Source organism: Triticum dicoccoides, chromosome 6B (assembly GCF_002162155.2).
Source record: "Triticum dicoccoides isolate Atlit2015 ecotype Zavitan chromosome 6B, WEW_v2.0, whole genome shotgun sequence".
Classification (NCBI taxonomy): Eukaryota; Viridiplantae; Streptophyta; class Magnoliopsida; order Poales; family Poaceae; genus Triticum; species Triticum dicoccoides.
In genome coordinates this window covers 536,652,430-536,676,553 of record NC_041391.1, presented here as the reverse complement: position 1 = coordinate 536,676,553, position 24,124 = coordinate 536,652,430, and the positions used below count along the sequence as shown (strand labels likewise).

The 24,124-nt window shown below is 43.5% G+C and overlaps 2 protein-coding genes across 2 annotated transcripts; both read right to left on the bottom strand.

Annotated features, from left to right (window-relative positions):
- Positions 1 to 2,486: 2,486 nt before the first annotated feature.
- On the bottom strand, positions 2,487 to 4,497 carry LOC119321252. Its single transcript, XM_037595021.1, has 3 exons — positions 4,476 to 4,497; positions 3,129 to 3,484; positions 2,487 to 2,959 (listed from the first exon to the last, which is right to left on the bottom strand). The coding sequence occupies exons 1-3, from the start codon at positions 4,495 to 4,497 to the stop codon at positions 2,861 to 2,863; spliced, it is 477 nt and encodes a 158-aa protein (XP_037450918.1). The 3' UTR covers positions 2,487 to 2,860.
- Positions 4,432 to 7,836, bottom strand: LOC119322348 (ornithine carbamoyltransferase, chloroplastic-like). Its single transcript, XM_037595844.1, has 5 exons — positions 7,446 to 7,836; positions 6,250 to 6,584; positions 5,529 to 5,660; positions 5,170 to 5,442; positions 4,432 to 4,844 (listed from the first exon to the last, which is right to left on the bottom strand). Exons 1-5 carry the CDS (start codon positions 7,636 to 7,638, stop codon positions 4,662 to 4,664), a joined length of 1,116 nt encoding a protein of 371 aa, XP_037451741.1. The 5' UTR covers positions 7,639 to 7,836; the 3' UTR covers positions 4,432 to 4,661.
- Positions 7,837 to 24,124: the final 16,288 nt, after the last annotated feature.

The window sequence follows — 24,124 nt, the reverse complement described above, 5'->3', positions numbered from 1 at the left end:
CAATGCCTATCTTATTTTATGATATTTTACCTAAGAGAGGGTAGAGTAGGTCCTACGAGAGGAGTAGGTCTTAGGTAGAATATGTTATTATGTGCTATAATGTGTTAGAGTTGATGAGGAGGATGAGGAGTTGTGATTATGACTAGTGACCAACTTGTTATATATATATATATGATGTCTCATTGACGAAGATTGTTTGGTGGTGATGACTACTGGTAATGAATATGCTATTTAAACAGACTAGTTCATGATGAGTTGTTATTGTATAAAAGATATATCTGTTTAAACATGTACAACGCCAAAATATTAAAAAAACATAAATGTTAGCAGTAGCGCTGGCCTAAAAACGTGCTACTAGTAGTTGAACTTACCAGTAGCGCTGGTCTAGAAACGCCCTACTGCTACAAAATAGTTATAGCGCCGTGGCAGTAGCGCTGGACCCCGCGCTACTGGTAGCACAAAAACAAGCGCTACTGGTAAGCTTTTCTCTAGTAGTGTGCTTTGCATATCTCTCATAGGAAAAATATCCTCAAAGAATGTAGCATCCTTAGACTCCATAATTGTACCGACCTTCTGGTCAGGTACCTCAGATTTCACTACTAGAAATCTATAGCCAACGCTGTTCTTAGCGTAGCCCAAATTAACGCAGTCCACAGTCTTGGGTTCAAGCTTACGCTTTTTGGGGATCGACACGTTGACTTTCGCCAAACAACCCCAAGTACGCAAGTATGAGAGTGTTGTCCTTCTCTTTGCCCATTTCTCATAGGGAGTGATGTCATTATCCTTTGTCGGAACTTTATTCAGGACATGACATGCCGTCAATATAGCCTCCCCCATCATGCCTTGGATAAACCCGATGTATCTAACATGGCGTTAACCAGATCAGTTAGAGTACGATTTTTCCGCTCGGCAACCCCGTTTGACTGGGGAGAATAGGGAGGCGTCCTCTCATGAATAATGTCGTGTTCCGCACAAAAGGAATCAAACTCATTCGAGAAGTACTCTCCACCGCGATCTAACCGGACTCGTTTAATTTTCTTTTTAAGTTGATTCTCAACTTCTGCCTTATAGATTTTAAAGTAGTGTAGAGCCTCATCTTTAGTACTTAACAGATATACAGAGCAATATCTAGTGGAATCATCTATTAATGTCATGAAGTACTTCTTTCCACCTTTAGTCAACACGCCATTCATCTCACAAAGATCAGAATGTATGAGTTCTAACGGTGCCAAGTGTCTCTCCTCCGCAGCCTTGTGAGGCTGGCGAGGTTGCTTAGCTTGCACACATGACAGGCACTTAGAACCTTTGGCTAAAGTGAAACTCGGGATTAAATCCAACTTAGCTAGCCGCGTCATAACACCGAAACTTATGTGACAAGACGTGAATGCCAAACTTTAGATTCATTAACACTCGAATGAATATGGTTCACGACTTTATTACAGAAATCTGCGAGGGAAAGGCGGAACATCCCTCCGCTCTCATAACCTTTTTCAACAAATAGTCCATACTTAGTAACAACCAATTTATTAGACTCAAATACCAACTTAAACCCTTCTCTACATAGAAGGGAGCCACTAACGAGGTTCTTCTTGATGGCGGGGACATGTTGCACGTTCTTCAGCTGCACGATTCTTCCCGAAATAAACTTCAGATTGACCGTGCCAACACTATGAACAGAAGCACTCACGTCATTCCCCATCAATACGGACCCGTGGCCTGTGACATGGTAAGAAGAGAACAATGAAATGTCAGCACACACATGAACACCTGCACCTGTATCCACCCACCAATCGGTAGGCTGAAATACTAAAAAACAGTAAATAAATTACCATACCCAGATGCACCATTTTCATTGTTGCCCACAATCATGTTGACGGACTTGAAGTCCTGTCCTAACTTCTTAAACTTGTTTGGGCACTTGTTGGCCCAATGTTCAGCCGAACCACAAGTAAAGCAGCCCTCATTCTTCTTGTTCTTCTTGAAGGTCTTTTTACCCTTCTTCTTGAAGTCGGTATTCTGTTGGACACCGTTCTTTCCCTTGAACTTGTGGGAGTTGAAGTTCCCCTGGTTCACCATGTTGGCAACAGAAGTCCCTTCGGCCCCTTTTCCGTGCGAGTCCTTTGCCCTCGAATTCTGCCCAACACTCAGATGGCCAATGACATCCTCCACGAAGAATTCACGCCTCTGATGTTTCAGAGTGGTGGCAAAGTTCCTCCGAGAATTGGGGAGCTTAGCGATTATGCAGCCCGCGACAAACTTGCCCCGTAACTCGCACTTCAGAAGCTCAAGCTCCTTAACAATGCATATTATCTCATGAGCCTGCTCCAGTACAGGACGGTTCTCAACCATCTTGTAATCGTGGAACTGCTCTATAATATACATCTTGTAATCGGCGGCCTCGAACTTAGATTCGAGCGCTTCCCACAAGTCATTGGCGACATGCACATGTAAATATGTGTCGACCAGTTTATCTCCGATCACGCTAAGAACTGCTCCGAGAAACACAGTGGTTGCCTCCCTGAACGCCTTCTCCTGTTCAGGAGCAATCGATCCCGTGGACACATCGGTCACCCAGAACACGTTCATAGCCGTGAGCCATAAAGTAGTCTTTGTCTGCCAATGCTTAAAATACGTACCGGCAAACTTATCCGGTTTCAGTGCCGCGGCAAAGCCACCTGCCGAAAAATTCCTACACATAATAGGTTTTTGGATTGCTAAGTAAATAGGCAATTTTTCAACTAATTTAATCCATAAGTAGATAATTAGCATGGCATTGACAAAACTAACAACATACTGGTACTTGTCTAAACAAGCACGTACCACGCAAACAATAGGGGCATGTTTGGTTCCCTGGTTAGCTTTAGGCTGCATCGTATGGGGGGTCCTGGCTGAGTGTGGCCTGGCTGAATTGATGCAAGCATGAACGCAGATGGATGTTTGGTGAACTTGCATGAGATGACTGCGCAAGGAGCAGATTCGTCTAAATATGGCTGAAATCAGTGAGGAACAGGGATATTGTGGCACCGCGGGGCGATGGGATCCGGGGTTTGATGGATTCAGAGAAATGGGTTCCTCGCTTGCGGCCGCGCGAGGCGCCAGATCCGGCGTGCAGCAGCTCTAGCACGTACCTGCATGATCCTTGGCGGATGCCAGCGGCAGCGCTTGGTGAAGGGCAAACGGGAATGGCAGCGGTTAGCCTTGGTCGGCAGCGACGACACGGGCACTTGGTCGAGCACGGCGGCCGCGGCGACACCGGCGCTTGGTCGAGGGCGGCGGCGGCGACGGCGGCACCGGCGCTTGGTCGAGGACGGCGGCCGCGGCGACACCGGCGCTTGGTCGAGGGCTGCGGCGCGTGGTGAAAGGCAAACAGCGATGTCGGCGGTTGGTCGAGGGCGGCGGTCGGTCGATGGATGCCCTGCCGGCGGCGCTTGGTCAATGGATGCGAAGAGACGTGAGGGAGATGAGATAAACCGAAGGAAGGAGCCTGCACGCGAGATACGCCCGAAACTGTGAAAAGTACATTCTGCACCCGAGCTCATATGCTCCCGCATGAACAGTAAAATCGAAAAAAAAATCAAAAAAATTTAAAAAATTCCACTGAAAAAACTATTTTCAAACGCATTTTGAAGCACTGAATTTGTTTTTTTTTTGCCACGCCTTACAGGAATGTGATTTCATGATGAATTTTTGCAGGCACTTAGAACTTTTGTCAATGTTTTTCTTAAAAAAAATTGGAATTTTTTTATTTTACTGTTCATGCGGGAGCATATGAGCTCTCGGGTGCAGATTAGCCGCGTCCCCGAAACTTGCGTTTCCCTCAGCCTGGCTGAGAGGGCTGACGTGGGCTCGACCAGGCCAGCGAAGGAGGAGCGCGCGAGGGCCTCTTCTCTTCTCAAGCTCCAATAGCATGTAGAAGAGCCACCCTTATAAGAAGGTCCAACTCCTCTTCCACTTCCGGGGTGGGACTAAACTTCCCACCTCCATCTAGTGCCAATAACACACATGGGCACTTAGAGATATTTCTGAAATTGCTATATGGGCTTAAGGCCCATCTCAAATTTCAGCAGTCTCTTGGATTGTGGATCCTCTTAGTGTGGCGAATAGCGTCGTTCTAAGAAGAGTTTGTTCGTATTCTGTTGAGGTGTTGATTAGTCTACAATTCCTACCCAATTGTTATTACGATCTGTAATACAGTGAAAGACCACGGTGTTAAAAATACCTTTCTTGTACCGGGTGACATGTTGAATGGCCAACTTGCACCACGGATAGGAAAGGCAGGCGAATGAACGAGGCTTTTCTGCTCGGCAAGCCGCATTGCTGGAGTCATGCAATAGATTACAACTCTGATTCAACCGGCACGGTGATTGGAGATAATGATTCTAAGAGGACACCGTTGCTTGAAACATGGAGATCCGAACAGGAGTAAACGAGTTGACAAACATGGAAATGCATGTATCATATTTATTCAAGATTACCAGACCTGACACAGTACCGCATGCTCGCGACAATCCAAAGTAATCTAGACATGTTCCAAAATCTCTACCCTCACGAAACCCTCCTCCAAGGGTTACAGTATGCCGAAGGAGCATGGTATCCAGTAATACTGTTCAATTTCGATAACGATGTGACACTAAGCAGTCTAGCATACAATGATAGGGTAATCAAGCTCCGAGTACATGAAGCATGATTGCGTTTTGCGCGTGCATTCTGTTCTCTGCCTGGGGGAATACGATCGAGTTGGGAGCCTCGATGGCACCGTCTGTTACCTCCACCCCTCTCTCCGCAGGCAAACAGTGCATAAGGAAGGCTTTTGGACCAGCCATCTCCATCAGGGCTTCATCCACCTGCAAGGACCAAGAATCACAAAAGTGTCAGCTGAGGGCCAACCCATGCGCCGAGACTACTGACTGCGAATGATTGAATTACAAGGACATGTTATCGGGCAACTTCTAGTAAAGTTCATCAAACTCTAAACATTCAAACATAAAAGAAACAAGTCCGTTAGTTCCTAGTAGACCAACAATATGGACATTTCCAGGGAGATGTAGCTACAACCTAGCAAGCAAAACATGAATGAGAAATGAACAGGTATCAACAATCCAATAGAAATGAGATGTCGACACATCAAAATTGGTGTAAATGACAGTATAAAACAAGAGGTAGACTGACCATGAATCCTTGGAATACTTTTTTCCTATATTCAGCTTCCTCCTTTTGGCCCATGCTGGCCCAAACATCTGTATACACAACATCTGCTCCCTTAACTGCTTCCTTGGGATCATTTGTTATTTCAATCTTACTTCCAGCACTCCTAGCGATCTCCACAGTTTTGGCATCTGGCTCAAAGCCCTTAGGACAAGCGCATACAAAGTGGAAGGGAATCACAGCAGCCAATAGAAGCCATGAATGTACAATATTGTTGCCATCTCCGACATAGACAACCTACATAAACAATTAGGGAAAGAGAGAGATAATTGGTCCCTGTAGAAGAAACCACCGTATGCTGTTATTTTAAAGGTATAATCTACCTTGGTGTTTTCAATACGGCCAACGTGTTCAAGCATAGTGAGCGCATCAGCCATTATCTGGCACGGATGGTTGTAGTCTGTAAGGCCATTTATGACAGGTACAGGTGCATATTTTGCCAAGTCCAAAATATCCTGTCAAAAATCATACAAGATGTTAGAAAGACAATGTGATCATTAAGGTCAATTGCATGCAAGCAGAATATAAATAGCTTAAGATAAAGTATCTCAATAACGAGCAAGCCAACAAAACAGGATTGTGTGCAAGTGAGTTCAGTGCCCAACCCCAAACATCAATTAGATGTTAAATTTATTATGAAAAATAAAGAAAAACAAATGAAGAAGCACATCAGGAAAAACTGCCACAACAATATTGTTTGATCATCAAATCCACCCATCCCAAATATTTCCAGGTTGGCAGTTAGACAACTAGAATGAAACAAACTTACATTTTCAGTTATAGCTACACTATCAAGGTTGATGCTTCGTATTAAAAGGTTTCAGCCTGTGAAATGTCTTTTTCTTCTATCGCCCACTCATGGCTTCGGAGTAGATATCTAACTTTGCTTAAGCACCACAGAAATAACAACTTATAGTTATGTCTAGATTGCAATCGTTACACATTGTGGAACAGAAAGATTTAATATGCAGGAACTTGATTTAGAATCTGGTAAACCAGGTATAGAAATTTCATAAATCATAGTCATGGAACTAATGATCATACCTGGTGAGCAAAAACCCTGGCCATAATGATGTCATTACATCCAGAAAGTACACGAGCAACATCACGGGTCTCCTCACGCTTGCCCATCTGGATATCGTCGGGACCTAAATAAACAGCATGCCCACCAAGCAAGAAGAATCCTGTTTCAAATGAAACACGGGTCCTCATTGACGGCTTGGCGAAGATCATTGCCATTGACTTCCCTTTGAACGGTTGGAAGCTCCTGTCTCCTGACTTTATCATTGCCTTAACCTCAATTGCTCGGTTAAGGATCTTCATGATTGTATCTTTGTCAAAATCATTGATATGAAGAAAATCCTTAGGAAGCTGTTTGGCTGCAAGGAAATTTAGTGTTGTTAATGAAGTTAGCAAAAATTTGGTACATCTTCAACATTGCTCTGATGCACAAAACTTTTGAAATGCACACCTAAGTTTCCGTCACTCACATGCTTCCAGGAAGGAACAAAAAATAGGATCGAAGCTAACGAGCAAACAAGTGAATTTCAGAGCTAACATCTTTGGTGATGACAGGTGAGGAACAAAGTAGGTGAGCACAATATAACAGTGATGATGGGGACAATGAAAACACAGCCTGTGTTTTGCAGTGTCGAACCAGGAAAGTCTGTACATTTCTTGTTTGATCACCATAAGATTAGTGTGATCTCTCGGCGTGGATCCCCATTACAAATAATTTCTCATCCAGTGTCACATAAATTTGATATAGCTGATGGTCAATCATAGTGGGTCTTATATTTGGCACCACCTTTCATTCTATACCAAAAGCTATTTGAGACTTTAAGCTTTGTGCGCTGCTAGCAACTACTACCTCTGCCAACAAATATAAGATGTTTTGGATATTTCAATATGGACTACATACAGACTGAAATGAGTGAACAAACATACTAAAACGTGTCTATATACATCCGATTCAGAAAAAAGTTAGAACATCTTATATTTGTGAACGGAGGGAGTACTAACTAGTCCCTGAGGAATCGACATTGGCAGAGGATTGGAAACTACCCGCACTGCGAGCCCTGGAAGCTACTCAAGTTTCACGGCAGGTACCACCATGTCACAACTCATTATTTCCTGTTTGTCAAATCAATTTCGAACAAATACAATAATCCTACTACTAGTAGAACCCTAGTTACTGGGTCCCCTAATCAACAAAAGTAATACAATGCAGAAACCCTAACCATCTTTCCCAGTGGAGGGGACCGCGGCAGGGCTGGACACTGCGGCGGCCGCGACCCCGCGGCGGGCTGCGGAGGCGGGGGATGCGGCGATTGGTCGAGCTGAGGGCGGATGGAGGGGGAGCGACTGTGGGCGCCGGGTGGAGGTAGGGGTGGAGAGGACGAGGTGACCGCCAGAAATCGCCGCTGCAGCCATCGCAAGGAGATGCTTCAGTGACTGTCGGCAAAGGAGGGTGGAAGAAGGGGATACCGGAGGCTGGCTGCCACTGGAATCCGGCGGGGACGGACGGCGCGGCGGCTAGGGCGGCGGCCTGAGTGCGGCGGCTCGTGGCTGCGAGAAAGGTCGGGATGGACGGGCCAGCTGGAACCGGCGAGGGGCGTATGTAGAGAATTTTGTTACACTTTGCCCTTTCGCATTTTTTCTAGAGGAATTATTAATCTGTTCTGAAAGTTGGTCCATTTTGTCCTCGTATATTTTTCTCAGTCTCAATGTGCCTATTTTCTTTTCCTTGCTTTGAACCTGTCCATCCGCCCCCTTAGGCACTCCATTTGGTTGTAAGGTATCCCCAAGTATCCCTGCCTTTTTCCTGGGTGGGTAAACCACGGGCTCACTTGGCCCTGGGCAAGCAATCAGCCCAATTTGGTTGCACGCGAGGGAGGCATATCCCTGGCCTTTCCGCGGCCTATCCCCGGGTAGATCTCCCTATGTCGATAGCTCGGGGAGAAAACCCTCGAATGTTCGCTCGCTCTCCCTCGTGACCCTCCAGCCTCTGCCTCTGTGATTTCCCGCCCGACAAAAGAAGAGCGGCGCCCCCTCCCCCGTCCCCTCCCTCCCCTCTCGCATATCACCCAAATTGAGTTTGTGTTCGCCCTGTGGTGGAAGGGGATCCCCAATGACCATGGAAATCACCCCGAGGTGGATTAGTGCCCTGGGTAACTTTGCCCTTCCAACCAAATTAGGCCTTACGATACTCACCATGCCCGATTGAAATGTATGTGTTAAAAAAATTCCCTTCATCTATGAGGTAATTGATTCGGATATGGAGTACATGTATGAGCATTTTATTGAGTCGTTTGATGAGGAGAACTACACAGATGAGATGATAATGATGCTGACGATCCTTGCAGATGCGGATGCGAAAAATGTCTTTTATCGTCTCTACCATGGGGCCCATTCCTTTAATGACTACTTCATCTTAAGGAAGGATGCCTTGGGAAGGATTGAGTTCTCCGGTTACCAGAAGTGCACGACTGCACTATGGATGCTTGCATATGGCACGACCGCTAATTCGTGGGACGAATATCTATGGATGTCTGATAGCACATGCGGAGATGTCATGGTTAGATTTGCTATTGTCGTGGTCTCGATGTTTGGACCTCAGTACCCGAGAGAACCAACCATGGCAGACACCAAGAGGATCTTGGCAATGTCCGAAGTAAGAGATTGGTCGAGTTTGCTTGGATCTCTTGTCTGCGTGCGTTGGAGATGGAACAACCGCCCAAAAGCTTTACAAGGGCGATATCGGGGTCATGTTAATAAGCCCACCATCATTCCGAAGTAGTTGCATCACACGATCTTTGTATTTTGCATGCTTTCTTTGGCATGTTCAGGTCTCACAATGTCATCAATGTGCTGCGGCAATCATCATTGTTTGTTTGTCAGGCTAACTGATGGGAAAACTCCTCCTTGCCACTATACTGTTAATGGGCATGACTACAATATAGGCTACTATTTGGTTGATGATATCTATCCTCCGTGGACCTTTGTCAAGACCATCTCTGACCCCAATTGGCCAGAAAAGGTCTCACTTTGCCCCCCAAAAAGGAGCTGCTAAAAAGGATGTTGAGAGGGTATTTAGAATTCTGCAAGCACGTTTTGCTATTGTTCGTGGACCTATTAAACAATGAGATCTGGAGACATTATGGGAGGTGATTGAAAGATCGTGGATGTCGCCTAGAGGGGGGTGAATAGGCGTTTTAAAATAATTACGGTAAAGGCTTGAACAAATGCGGAATAAACCTAATGGTTAATTTGTCAAGCACAAAACCTACAACAACTAGGCTCACCTATGTGCACTAACAACTTATGCTAAGCAAGATAACCAACTATGCGATAGCAAGATATATGACAAAGAACAATATGGCTATCACAAAGTAAAGTGCATAAGTAAAGGGCTCGGGTAAGAGATAACCGAGGCACTCAGAGACGATGATGTATCCCGAAGTTCACACCCTTGCGGATGCTAATCTCCGTTTGGAGTGGTGTGGAGGCACAATGCTCCCCAAGAAGCCACTAGGGCCACCGTAATCTCCTCACGCCCTCGCACAATGCAAGATGTCGTGATTCCACTAAGGGACCCTTGAGGGCGGTCACTGAGCCCGTACAAATGGCAACCCTTGGGGGCGGTCACCTAACCCGTACACTTTGGCAACCCTTGGGGGCGGTCACCGGTACCCGTCAAATTGCTCGGGGCGATCTCCACAACCTAATTGGAGACCCCGACGCTTGCCCGGAGCTTTACACCATAATGATTGAGCTCCAAACAACACCAACCATCTAGTGCGCCAAGGCACCCAAGAGGAACAAGCTCTAGGGTGTCCAAACACCCAAGAGTAACAAGCTCAATGATACCAAGCACCCAAGAGTAATAAGCTTCTCAACTTGTACCTTCCACGTATCACGTGGAGAACTCAAACCGATGCACCAAATGCAATGGCAAGGGCACACGAAGTGCCCAAATCCTTCTTTCCCAAATCCCACCAAAGCAACTAATGCTAGGGAGGAAAATGAAAGGAAGAACGAAAGACGAACATGAAGAACTTCAAGATCTAGATCCAATGGGTTCCCCTCGCTTAGAGGAGAAAGTGATTGGTGGAAACGTGGATCTAGATCTCCTCTCTCTTTTCCCTCAAGAACTAGCAAGAATCATTGGAGGGATTGAGAGTTAGTAAGCTCAAAGAAGGTCAACAATGGGGGAAGAACACGAGCTTAAGAGATAAGGTTCAATGGGGAAGAAGACCCCCTTTTATAGGTGGGGAAAACTCCAACCATTATGCTCACAGCCTGCACAGAGCGGTACTACCGCTCCAAGGAGCGGTACTACCGCTAGGGCGGTAGTATCCCTTTGAAAAACAACAACAAGGAGGCAAAAGGCCAGTAGAACCGTCGGAGCGGTACTACCGCTCGTCCTCACGGTACTACTACTCGACCCCACGGTACTACCGCAAATGGTAGCGGTACTACTGCTTGCGAGCGGTACTAAAAAAATACTTCCGTGCCTACCTCCGCTGAGCAAAACACGAGAGTTTGGTCCGGAGCGGTACTACCGCTCAGGAGCCGCGGTAGTACAGCTCTGGAGCGGTACTACCGCTCAGGAGCCGCGGTAGTACCGCTCTGGAGCGGTAGTAAAAATTTACATCCGCTCTAGTCGCGGTAGTACCGCTGCAACCTTTACCAAAACAACCACAACTTTTGCAAACGGACTCCGAATTCAACGAAACCAAGTTTGTTGGAAAGATAACGACATGGGCTAACACAATTTTGATAGAAATATCAATAAGAAGAATATGAGAAAAGGCCCATAAGAAAAAGGTGAGAACCCTTCCTCGGATAAGACCGGTAAAACCTCCAACACCGAAAACATCATAGAAGACGCATGCGAACTCCATTTTCGATGAACTCAAGCTTGTCATCAAGATGACCATAAGCTCTAAGACTCACAAAGAGAACCAAACAAGAACCAAGAAACATGATGCAAGGATGCAATGGTTTGAGCTCTCTACTAACGATACGATCAAGCTACCAACTTGAGAGCCCCCCTTGATAGTACGACAAACGATCCTATAACCCGGTCTCCCAACTACCACCACGAGACCGGTATGATAGAAAACCTATCAAGGGCAATACTTTGCCTTGCACATGGTCCACTTGAGCTAGATGATGACGATCTTGACTCCCTCAAGTTGGACCACCTTTCTTAATTGCGTTGGCTCGATGAAGACTAGATGATTGCTCCCCCATAGTCCACTATGGGTGAGCCACTCTTCGGCACATCTTCACAAGTTCATTGACACCACAATGGATGGCAAGATTCAAGCACTTGATCTCTTCATGATGCTCCACTTGAACTTGCACACGACAATCTTGATGATGATCACCACTTGATGTCATCCTTTCCATGGGTTGTATGATATCTTCCTCTTGATGCAAGCCCATGGACACGTACCTAACACCACATAGAACTCTCACATACCATGGGTTAGTACACAAAGTGCAATGGACAGTGCTTACCATACCATGGGATCATTTGATCCCTCTCGGTACATCTTATACGCTTTGTGAGTTGATCAACTTGATTCACTCTTGACTTAGTCTTGATCAACCTTGAATCTTTCCAACTCTCTTCGTTTGGATGATGTCTTGAAGGTAAACATGAATGATCACACAATCTTCTTCTTCAAGACATGCTTGCAAGAAGCTCAACACTCACATGAACAATCTTTGGATAATTCTTTAATAGCACCTTGGTCAACTCATAAACTCCTTGAGACCAACACATGGACTTCAAGAAAATCCTATGGACAAATCCTTCAAATATAACTTAAGACAACCATTAGTCCATAGAGATTGTCATTAATTAACAAAACCAAACATGGGGCACCGCATGTTCTTTCAATCTCCCCCATTTTGGTAATTGATGACAATCACTTTCAATAGAATTTATATAAGGAATTATGCATCACCATGCAATGCAACAACCAATAGTGCATGTGAATGAGATGCAAATGCTAAGGAACAAAACCAAAGCAAGAGGAGATAACTCTCTAAACTTCTCCACAAAACTCTCTGAAACTTCTCCCCCATTGGCATCGATTGCCAAATGGGCGAAAATCTAAGAAGGCCAATATAAATTGTGGTCCTCCATAAATTGTGTATTTCTCAACAAGAGAGTGCAATGTAATACACATACCCAAAGGTAAATACTTGCAGGGACACAAACTATATTGAGGTACAAAGATTGCTAAAGAATGATATGCCACAAAGACATAACAAAGAGAGACACAAGCAATGAAGAAGTCAAAATATACCAATTGAAGCAAGCAATCAAAGGATATCAACTGAACCAACTAGACCAAGGATCCTATGAGCTTCAAGAATAAATGATATGATGATATGAGCAGAGGAGTGTTCTAAAGAAACTAGAGAAGCTCCCCATGATTTGTGCACAAATAAGAATATCTGTATTAGATACAACGTGCACAAAATAGGATCATAGCTCCCCCAAAATCAATAGGAACTCACAACCAGTGCAAGTGGGAAAATAGGAGACAAAGCCTAGCACTTGCAACAAGCACATGATTGAGCAACATGTAACAGAGGCAACTAAGAATAAGCTCAACCAAAACCGATGTGTGTGAGTCAAGGCAATGCACTTGAGAAGACTAATGTACGGATGAGCATTAAGCATCAATATAGTCTTGAAAGAAAATGAAAGCCTCATCAAGGTGAGGGATACCAATTAAGATGGCAAAGGCCTCGTCAAGACAAGCATGAGGAAAAAGATCTTCACCACAAAAGAGTGCATCAAGATGCAATGAGATAAGACCCGCACTCAAGACAAAAGCTTTCACGGAGCCACCAAAGAAATAACATAAGAAAGACAAGGTGGACGTGAAAGAAAGGATATCATCTAGAGATGTAATTTCTCTCATATGTAAGGTTCTAGGTAGATGAAATCATGATGATATATGTCTACAAAGAAGGATGTAAACCCGACATAGTTACAACACGAAGGAATAAGATATCCAAAAGGAAGTGATACATATACCAATAAGATATTTGCTTGGAAGCATAACACATGGCTAGATATGGTCTTATTGTACATAAATGAATTCCTACCACACAACCATCAAATACATCACAACTAGCAACATGAGATCACTGTTGGGATGCTTTGAGAAAGGAAACAAGTATCACAAGAAAGAATGAATTACATGCCATGATACAACCTACACAAGGTTGATGCAAGAAATGTGTGCATGAAGTAGATGATGATACTTGTTAGCAAGATACCATTGGAAGGATGTAGTGGATACCAATTGAAGGTAGATGGTAGTTCATTGATCATCCTAGCTTGACTCGAATAAGCACATGGTGGAAACACCTTCCTTGTGAGTGAGCTGAGCATCCAATGCACCTCCAAATGTTCCTAGAGTAACAAGACAAACTAAACGGTACCCAAACTCATTGGGACCACATAGTTAGAAACACCAATACATAGGACAAACTCCACATATATATGTGCATATAGATATGAAAATAAATATCATGCACATCTCATCCAATTTGAGACTTGGTGGAGTTTCCCTTATATATTGGGTCAAAGAAAGAAAGCATGCCAAATAAAATACATGAAGTAAACATGCATGCTCAAAACTTTCAAGAACCGAAACCAAATGAAAACGAAATGTCAAGTGAAAAAGGATACCAAATAGATAAATCATCACTTGGAAGATATCATTAAAGATACATCAAGGAATGAGATATCCATCGATACACACTAAACTAAAGATGTCAAACTCCCAAAGAGAGGATGGTTCCAAACAAACCAAGCTCTCAACAAAGTTTCATGATGGCACAAGGTACCAAAAGAAAACAGCTTGCCTTCCACCAACACACACTTGATAAGGATCACAAGATGAGCATTTTATAGAAAATAGGATAGCTCCCCCACGAGCTGTGCATTATAGAGAATTTGCATTTGAGTACATGATGCACAAGGTGAGATCACCACTTTCACTATATCTAGAAAACACTAGACAAGAACAAGAAATTAACAAGATCCGCAAGTGGTATGGAAGACAATGGGAGTGACACAATCCTTGGCAAGAGAAAAGGCAAATAAAAACAAAAGCCAATGTAAAGATGATCAATAAATTCTACCACACATAAGTGACTACCAATTGTCAAAAGACAAGAAGTATTTGGAAATAATTCCCGGTGGTAGATAACAAGGATATCCAACATCATCTTCACAACAAACACAAACAAATTGCCACTTGTAGAGCTAACATGTCACCTAGGAACAATATAATTAATAATATCAACTCTAAGTGACAAAATCTCAAATGTACACATTTTCTAGGCTTGTAATATGCACATAGCATATTACTCCCCCATAATGTGATACCAAAGAAAACTTAACAAGAGGCAATAAGAGGATCCAACGAGAGATAGTCAATGGACTTTTAGAATTTGAATTTCTCATGAGAGATATACCACCTAGCAACTAGATAATCTTGTAATATCAATACTAGATGGTATTCCTCATGTACACACATTTATAGGATTGTGAGGTGCACAAAGCACATCACTCCCCCAAAATGGGATGTTCCATTAATCTCTCACACGAGCCAACTAGGATACAAACAAGAAGCAAAAAGGCTCAACACACGACACACACGTACATGATGTGCAAACCAAGACACACATACTTGATTACTCAAGATAAGCAAGTTGGAAGCACAACATATACAAACACATGCAAGGATCAAAACCCAAACATGCATGGGGGCAAGTAACTTTCAATGTAACCAATTAAAGTACAAGTTACCGCAAGGAGGCACATTGGATATAAGATAAAAACTTGATAATCCAATTGACTTGGCTTGAGACAAAAGGAATGATGAAGTCCCCTTAATTCTTCATAACGTAGCCAAGTCTCCAATGCCCTCCAACAACACCTATTGATGAAATTTGAGCTTGGTGGTCCCCAACCAAGTTGGGTCCTAAGAGGTTACTCACAATAGGCTTGGCTACCCAAATGGTTCTTTTCTTGACACCACTTTGAGTACCAACAAACTTGGAAAACACATTGCCAACCTTATCCTTCCCAAGAGAATATATATCATCAATAATAATTGGGTTGGATAAGTTACCACTAGTGCATGAAGAATCGACGTGACCTTTCTCACGACATAAGTAGCAACGTCTACTCTTGACTTTCTTCTCACTTGATTTCTCAACAAGAGAAGCATTAACTTGAGTCTTCTTGGGAAGTGGCCTTTCTTCAACTTGAGGTTGAGCATGAGATTGAACTTGTGGCCTCTTCCATTGTTGCTTGAAACTAATGGCCGCCTTCTTCAATGGGCAAGATCTAACATGATGCCCTTCAATTTTGCACTTGAAGCAAATAATCTTGGCCGAATTCTTGACTTGTTCTTGGCCCTTCTTCTTGATTCTCTTGGACTTCTTCTTCTTATTGGAGTTGAATCCAAGTCCACCTTTGTCATTGGGGGATTTTTGCACACTCAAGATATTGTTGACTGTGGATTTCCCTTCATGACTCTTTTCCAAGTCTTTCTTCAAAGAAGTGACTTGGGCCTTGAGCTCTTTGATTTCCTCTACATGGTTAGTCTCAACACAAGTACTAGAGGAAGTATAAGCTTCATCGTTAGAGCAACAAGGCAAGGAAAGCAAATCATCACAAGATGTATCAACATTGTGAGTAGATGAATTACAAGGACTAGCACATGGCAATATACTATTTTGAATAGAAGTAGTGCTAGTATCCACATGAGGCTCACTAGATGTTACCTTAGCAATCGTGGCCTCATGAGCTATCTTTGGCACATTATGGGATACTAGAAGATCATCATGAGAGCTTGAGAGCTTTTCATGACTTTCTTCCAATTTCCCTTAATTGCTAGATATCACCTCAAGTTGAGCTCGTAGCTCAACATTCTCCTTCAAAATGGATGCTTCACAAGTAATAGAGTTAGTAGCACAAGCATCATCATTTACAACAATAGGAGAGGACAACTTGGCAAGCTCTTTTAAATAAGAAGCTTCAAGTTGGGCATGAGACTCAGTGAGTTTGATGAGCTCACCCTTGATGGCCCTTGAGCCATTTTTGAGGTGCTCAAAATCCTCAAGGAGTCTAGCATGAGAAACTTCAAGCTTAGCATTTTTAGTTTTGAAATCATTGGCCACCTCAAGAGCTCTATCATGAGATTCCCTCACTCTAGATAATTCTAGAGCAAAAGTCTCCTCAAGAGATTCGGAGGTGGTTTGTTCATGTTCAAGAGCTTGAGATAGCTCCGTGATCTCATTTGCATAATCACGCTCATGAGCTTCCATTTTCTCAATGGTGACCTCATGCTCCTCTAGATGAGATTCCAACTCCTCAATGTATTTCTTGCCATCAATGGTAATGGACATTATTTCCATGAAGTTGGAATGAGCAATTTTATTTTTATGAAGAGCTTTAAAAATCATTTCCCCCTTAGTTTTTAAGGAGGCAACATTATCCTCATCATCATTAGCATCAACATCATCATCAAGAGACATATTGGGGTACAAAGTAGGAGATACCTTTGACGCCTTAGCCATATGGCAAAAAGCAATAGATGATGATGCAGGATCCCTTGAGGCACCATTAAACACCATATCTTGTTCCATGGAGTGTTGGGTTTCCTCTACATTGTTAGCACAACAATTCGAGGAAATAGATGCATTTTTATCATGGCAACAAGACATAGCAAGCATATCATCATGAGATTTAGTCAAGCAATTTCTACATGATATGCAGGGACTATCAACACAAGCATGTGAAACATCTGGAGTGCTCGAAGTGTTAAAGCCCAAAAAAGGAGCATTGCAATAATATAGTGATGAATGATCATCCACAATAAGCATACTATCATCATTGCAATGACCAACACTACTCACCATATCATTACCTTGTGGCAAACCACATGTAGGTGAAGTAGAAGAAGTTGAGAAGACTATACGGCCGGAGGTGGAGGGAGATCAATCATCCCCACAAATCTTGGTCACACCATATTTATCTTGAAGCTTTGTCCACAACTCATGAGCATCCCGGAACGGCATGAGTTGAAATATAACTACATTGCTCAAAGCATCGAAAAGAACATTAGAAGCTTGAGCATTGAGATAAGAGTTTTTCTCATCCTCTAAAGATAATCTTTGGGGATCCTTTGGAGGAGAAAAACCCATATCTACAATTCGCTCTAAATTTGGGTCCATGACCCTAAAGAGATTAAGCATGACTCTAAATTACAGTAGAGGCTTGAACAAATGCGGAATAAACCTAACGGTTAATTTGTCAAGCACAAAACCTACAACAACTAGGCTCACCTATGTGCACCAACAACTTATGCTAAGCAAGATAAGCAACTATGCGATAGCAAGATATATGACAAAGAACAATATGGCTATCACAAAGTAAAGTGCATAAGTAAAGGGCTCGGGTAAGAAATAACTGAGGCACTCGGAGACGACGATGTATCCCGAAGTTCACACCCTTGCGGATGCTAATCTCCGTTTGGAGCGGTGTGGAGGCACAGTGCTCCCCAAGAAGCCAGTAGGGCCACCGTAATCTCCTCATGCCCTCGCACAATGCAAGATGCCGTGATTCCACTAAGGGACCCTTGAGGGCGGTCACCGAACCCGTACAAATGGCAACCCTTGGGGGCGGTCACCTAACCCGTACACTTTGGCAACCCTTGGGGGCGGTCACCGGTACCCGTCAAATTGCTCGGGGCGATCTCCACAACCTAATTGGAGACCCCGACGCTTGCCCGAAGCTTTACACCACAATGATTGAGCTCTGAACAACACTAACCGTCTAGGGCGCCAAGGCACCCAAGAGGAACAAGATCTAGGGTGTCCAAACACCCAAGAGTAACAAGCTCAAGGGTACCAAGCACCCAAGAGTAATAAGCTTCTCAACTTGTACCTTCCACGTATCACGTGGAGAACTCAAACCGATGCACCAAATGCAATGGCAAGGGCACACGGAGTGCCCAAATCCTTCTCTCCCAAATCCTACCAAAGCAACTAATGCTAGGGAGGAAAATGAGAGGAAGAACGAAAGAAGAACACGAAGAACTTCAAGATCTAGATCCAAGGGGTTCCCCTCACTTAGAACAAAAAGTGATTTGTGGAAACGTGGATCTAGATCTCCTCTCTCTTTTCCCTCAAGAACTAGCAAGAATCATTGGAGGGATTGAGAGTTAGCAAGCTCGAAGAAGGTCAACAATGGGGGAAGAACACAAGCTTAAGAGATAAGGTTCAATGGGGAAGAAGACCCCCTTTTATAGGTGGGGAAAGCTCCAACCGTTATGCTCATAGCCCGCATAGAGCGGTACTACTGCTAGGGCGGTAGTACCCCTCTGAAAAACAACAGCGAGGAGGCAAAAGGCCAGTAGAACTGTCTTAGCAATACTACCGCTCGTCCTCACGGTACTACCGCTCTACCTCACGGTACTACCGCAAATGGTAGCGGTACTACTGCTTGCGAGCGGTACTAAAAAATACTTCCTTGCCTACCTCCGCTGAGCAAAATACGAGATTTTGGTCCGGAGCGGTACTACCGCTCAGGAGCCCGCGGTAGTACCGCTCAAGAGCGGTAGTAGAAATTTACATCCGCTCTAGTCGCGGTAGTACCGCTGCAGCCTTTACCAAAACAGCCACAACTTTTGCAAACGAACTCCAAATTCAACGAAACCAAGTTTGTTGGAAAGCTAATGACATGGGCTAAGACAATCTTGATAGAAATATCAATAAGAAGCAAATGAGAAAAGGCCCATAAGAAAAAGGTGAGAACCCTTCCTCGGATAAGACCGGTAAAACCTCCAACACCAAAAACATCATAGAAGACGCATGCGAACTCCGTTCTCGATGAACTCAAGCTTGTCATCAAGATGACCATAAGCTCTAAGACTCACAAAGAGAACCAAACAAGAACCAAGAAACATGATGCAAGGATGCAATGGTTTGAGCTCTCTACTAACGATATGATCAAGCTACCAACTTGAGAGCCCCCTTGATAGTACGGCAAACGATCCTATAACCCAGTCTCCCAACTACCACCACGAGACCGGTAAAATAAAAAACCTATCAAGGGCAAACCTTTTCCTTGCACATGGTCCACTTGAGCTAGATGATGATGATCTTGACTCCCTCAAGTTGGACCACCTTTCTTGAGTGCGTTGGCTCAATGAAGACTAGATGATTGCTCCCCCATAGTCCACTATGGGTGAGACACTCTTCGACACATCTTCACAAGTCCATTGACACCACAATGGATGGCAAGATTCAAGCACTTGATCTCTTCGTGATGCTCCACTTGAACTTGCACACCGCAATCTTGATGACGATCACCACTTGATGGCATCCTTTCCATGGGTTGTATGATATCTTCCTCTTGACGCAAGCACATGGACACGTACCTAACACCACATAGAACTCTCACATACGATGGGTTAGTACACAAAGTACAATGGATAGTGCTTACCATACCATGGGATCATTTGATCCCTCTAGGTACATCTTCTACGCTTTGTGAGTTGATCAACTTGATTCACTCTTGACTTAGTCTTGATCAACCTTGAATCTTTCCAACTCTCTTCATTTGGATGATGTCTTGAAGGTAAACATGAATGATCACACAATCTTTTTCTTCAAGACATGCTTGCAAGAAGCTCAACACTCACATGAACAATCTTTGGATAATTCTTTAATAGCACCTTGGTCAACTCATAAACTCCTTGAGACCAACACATGGACTTCAAGAAAATCCTATGGACAAATCCTTCAAATATAACTTAAGACAACCATTAGTCCATAGAGATTGTCATCAATTAACAAAACCAAACATGGGGGCACCGCATGTTCTTTCAATCTCCCCCATTTTGGTAATTGATGACAATCACTTTCAAGAGAGTTTATATAAGGAATTATGCATCACCATGCAACGCAACAACCAATAGCGCATGCGAATGAGATGCAAATGCTAAGGAACAAAACCAAAGCAAGAGGAGTTAACACTCTAAACTTCTCCACAAATCTCTCTGAAACTTCTCCCCCATTGGCATCGATTGCCAAAATGGGCGAAAATCTAAGAAGGCCAATATAAATTGTGGTCCTCCATAAATTGTGTATTTCTCAACAAGAGAGTGGAATGCAATACACATACCCAAAGGTAAATACTTGGAGGAACACAAACTATATTGAGGCACAAAGATTACTAAAGAATGATATGCCACAAAGACATAACAAAGAGAGACACAAGCAATGAAGCAGTCAAAATATACCAATTGAAGCAAGCAATCAAAGGATATCAACTGAACCAACTAGACCAAGGATCCTATGAGCCATAATAATAAATGATATGATGATATGAGTAGAGGAGTGTTCTAAAGAAACTAGAGAAGCTCCCCATGATTTGTGCACAAATAAGAATATCTGTATTGGATACAACATGCACAAAATAGGATCATAGCTCCCCCAAAATCAATAGAAACTCACAACCAGTGCAAGTGGGAAAATAGGAGACAAAGCCTAGCACTTGCAACAAGCACATGGTTGAGCAACATGTAATAGAGGCAACTAAGAATAGGCTCAACCAAAACCGATGTGTGTGAGTCAAGGCAATGCACTTGAGAAGACTAATGTACGGATGAGCATTAAGCATCAATATAGTCTTGAAAGAATGAGATACATGGTGCAGGGCATGTCATTCCCACACACAACTAGCAAACGGGTTCACAAGCTCACTAATAAGCATATAAAGAACCTATGCTTGTGACAACCCATGGTGAAGATACAAAATGAAAGCCTCATCAAGGCGAGGGATACCAATTAAGATGGCAAAGGCCTCGTCAAGACAAGCATGATGAAAAAGATCTTCACCACAAAAGAGTGCATCAAGATGCTACGAGATAAGACCCGCACTCAAGACAAAAGCTTTCACGGAGCCACCAAAGAAATAACATAAGAAAGACAAGGTGGACGTGAAAGAAAGGATATCATCTAGAGATGTAATTTCTCTCAGATGTAAGGTTCTAGGTAGACGAAATCATGATGATATATGTCTACAAAGAAGGATGTACACCCGACATAGTTACAATACGAAGGAATAAGATATCCAAAAGGAAGTCATACATATACCAATAAGATATTTTCTTGGAAGCATAGCACATGGCTAGATATGGTCTTATTGTATATAAATGAATTCCTACCACACAACCATCAAAGAAATCACAACTAGCAACATGAGATCATTGTTGGGATGCTTTGAGAAAGGAAACAAGTATCACAAGAAAGAACGAATTGCATGCCATGATACAACCTACACAAGGTTGATGCAAGAAATGTGTGCATGAAGTAGATGATGATACTTGTTACCGAGATACCATTGGAAGGATGTTGTAGATACCAATTGAAGGTAGATGGTAGTTCATTGATCAGCCTAGCTTGACTCGAATAAGCACATGGTGGAAACACCTTCCTTGTGAGTGAGCTGAGCATCCAATGCACCTCCAAATGTTCCTAGAGGAACAAGACAAACTAAACAGTACCCAAACTCATTGGGACCACATAGTTAGAAACACCAATACATAGGACAAACTCCACATAAGTATGTGCATATAGATATGAAAATAAATATCATGCACATCTCATCCAATTTGAGACTTGGTGGAGTTTCCCCTATATATTGGGTCAAAGAAAGAAAGCATGCCAAATAAAATACATGAAGTAAACATGCATGCTCAAAACTTTCAAGAACCAAAACCAAATGAACACGAAATGCCAAGTGAAAAAGGATACCAAATAGATAAATCATCACTTGGAATATATCATTATAGATACATCAAGGAATGAGATATCCATCGATACACACTAAATTAAAGATGTCAAACTCCCATAGAGAGGATGGTTCCAAACAAACCAAGCTCTCAATAAAGTTTCATGATGGCACAAGGTACAAAAAGAAAACGGCTTGCCTTCCGCCAACACACACTTGATAAGGATCACAAGATGAGCATTTCATGGAAAATAGGATAGCTCCCCCATGAGCTATGCATTATAGAGAATTTGCATTTGAGTACACAATGCACAAGGTGAGATCACCACTTTCACTATATCTAGAAAACACTAGACAAGAACAAGAAATTAACAAGATCCACAAGGGGTATGGAAGACAACGGGAGTGACACAATCCTTGGCAAGAGAAAAGGCAAATAAAAACAAAATCCAATGTAAAGATGATCAATAAATTCTACCACACATAAGTGACTACCAATTGTCAAAAGACAAGAAGTATTTGGAAATAATTCCCGGTGGTAGATAACAAGGATATCCAACATCATCTTCACAACAAACACAAACAAATTGCCACTTGTAGAGCTAACATGTCACCTAGGAACAATATAATTAATAATATCAACTCTAAGTGACAAAATCTCAAATGTACACATTTTCTAGGCTTGTAATATGCACATAGCATATTACTCCCCCATAATGTGATACCAAAGAAAACTTAACAAGAGGCAATAAGAGGATCCAACAAGAGATAGTCAATGGACTTTTAGAATTTGAATTTCTCATGAGAGATATACCACCTAGCAACTAGATAATCTTGTAATATCAATACTAGATGGTATTCCTCATGTACACACATTTATAGGATCGTGAGGTGCACAAAGCACACCACTCCCCCAAAATGGGATGTTCCATTAATCTCTCACACAAGCCAACTCGGATACAAACAAGCTGCCGAGCCGAAGCCTCTTTCTCGATGACGTCATCCATCGCAACAACTCGATGTCCCTCATCCACCTCCCCGGATGAGGATCCGTCGTCCATCTCGCCGTCCCGCTGGTTCAGTCGCCTCGTCCTCCACCTCCACGGAGCTGCTCTAACGATCGCCTCGTCTATCGCGGCTACTCCATCCCCACAACACTGTCTTAACCCGCTCCACCGGAACCGCAACATCCTCATCGACTCCTCGGACGAAGCTGAGGCCTACTGGGCGCCACCAAAGAGGTTGTACACTCATCGCATCGCACCTTCTCCTTAACTTGACCTCCTGGCGTCGACGGTGCTCCATCCCGCACCCCCATGGTGCGGCTACCTCGAAGCCGGTGTCGGTGTCAAAACCGGCGGATCTCGGGTAGGGGGTCCCGAACTATGCGTCTAAGGCTAATGGTAACAGGAGGCAGGGGACATAATGTTTACCCAGGTTCGGGCCCTCTCGATGGAGGTAATACCCTACTTCCTGCTTGATTGATCTTGATGATATGAGTATTACAAGAGTAGATCTACGAGATCATAGAGGCTAAACCCTAGGAGCTAGCCTATGATTATGATTGTTGTTGTCCTACGGACTAAACCCTCCTGTTTATATAGACACCGGAGGGGGCTAGGGTTACACAGAGTCAGTTACAGAGAAAGGAATCTTCATATCCAAATCGCCAAGCTTGCCTTCCACGCAAAGGAGAGTCCTATCCGGACACGGGACGAGGTCTTCCATCTTATATCTTCATAGCCCAATAGTCCGGCATACGCATATAGTCCGGCTGTCTGAGGACCCCTTAATCCAGGACTCCCTCAGTACCCTGAACCAGGCTTCAATGACAATGAGTCTGACACGCAGGTTGTATTCGGCATTGCAAGGCGGGTTCCTTCTCCGAATACTCCAAAGTAGATCTTGAACACAAGAACCATGTCCGGCTCTGCAAAACAAACTCCACATACCATGGTGGAGAGTATAATATCCCACAAGTCTAATCTGCTGACAACTCATAGCGTGACATCATGCCACGGCCTGATCTTTATTTGAACCTTTTTTATCCCGCCCCTTCGTATTTTGAGG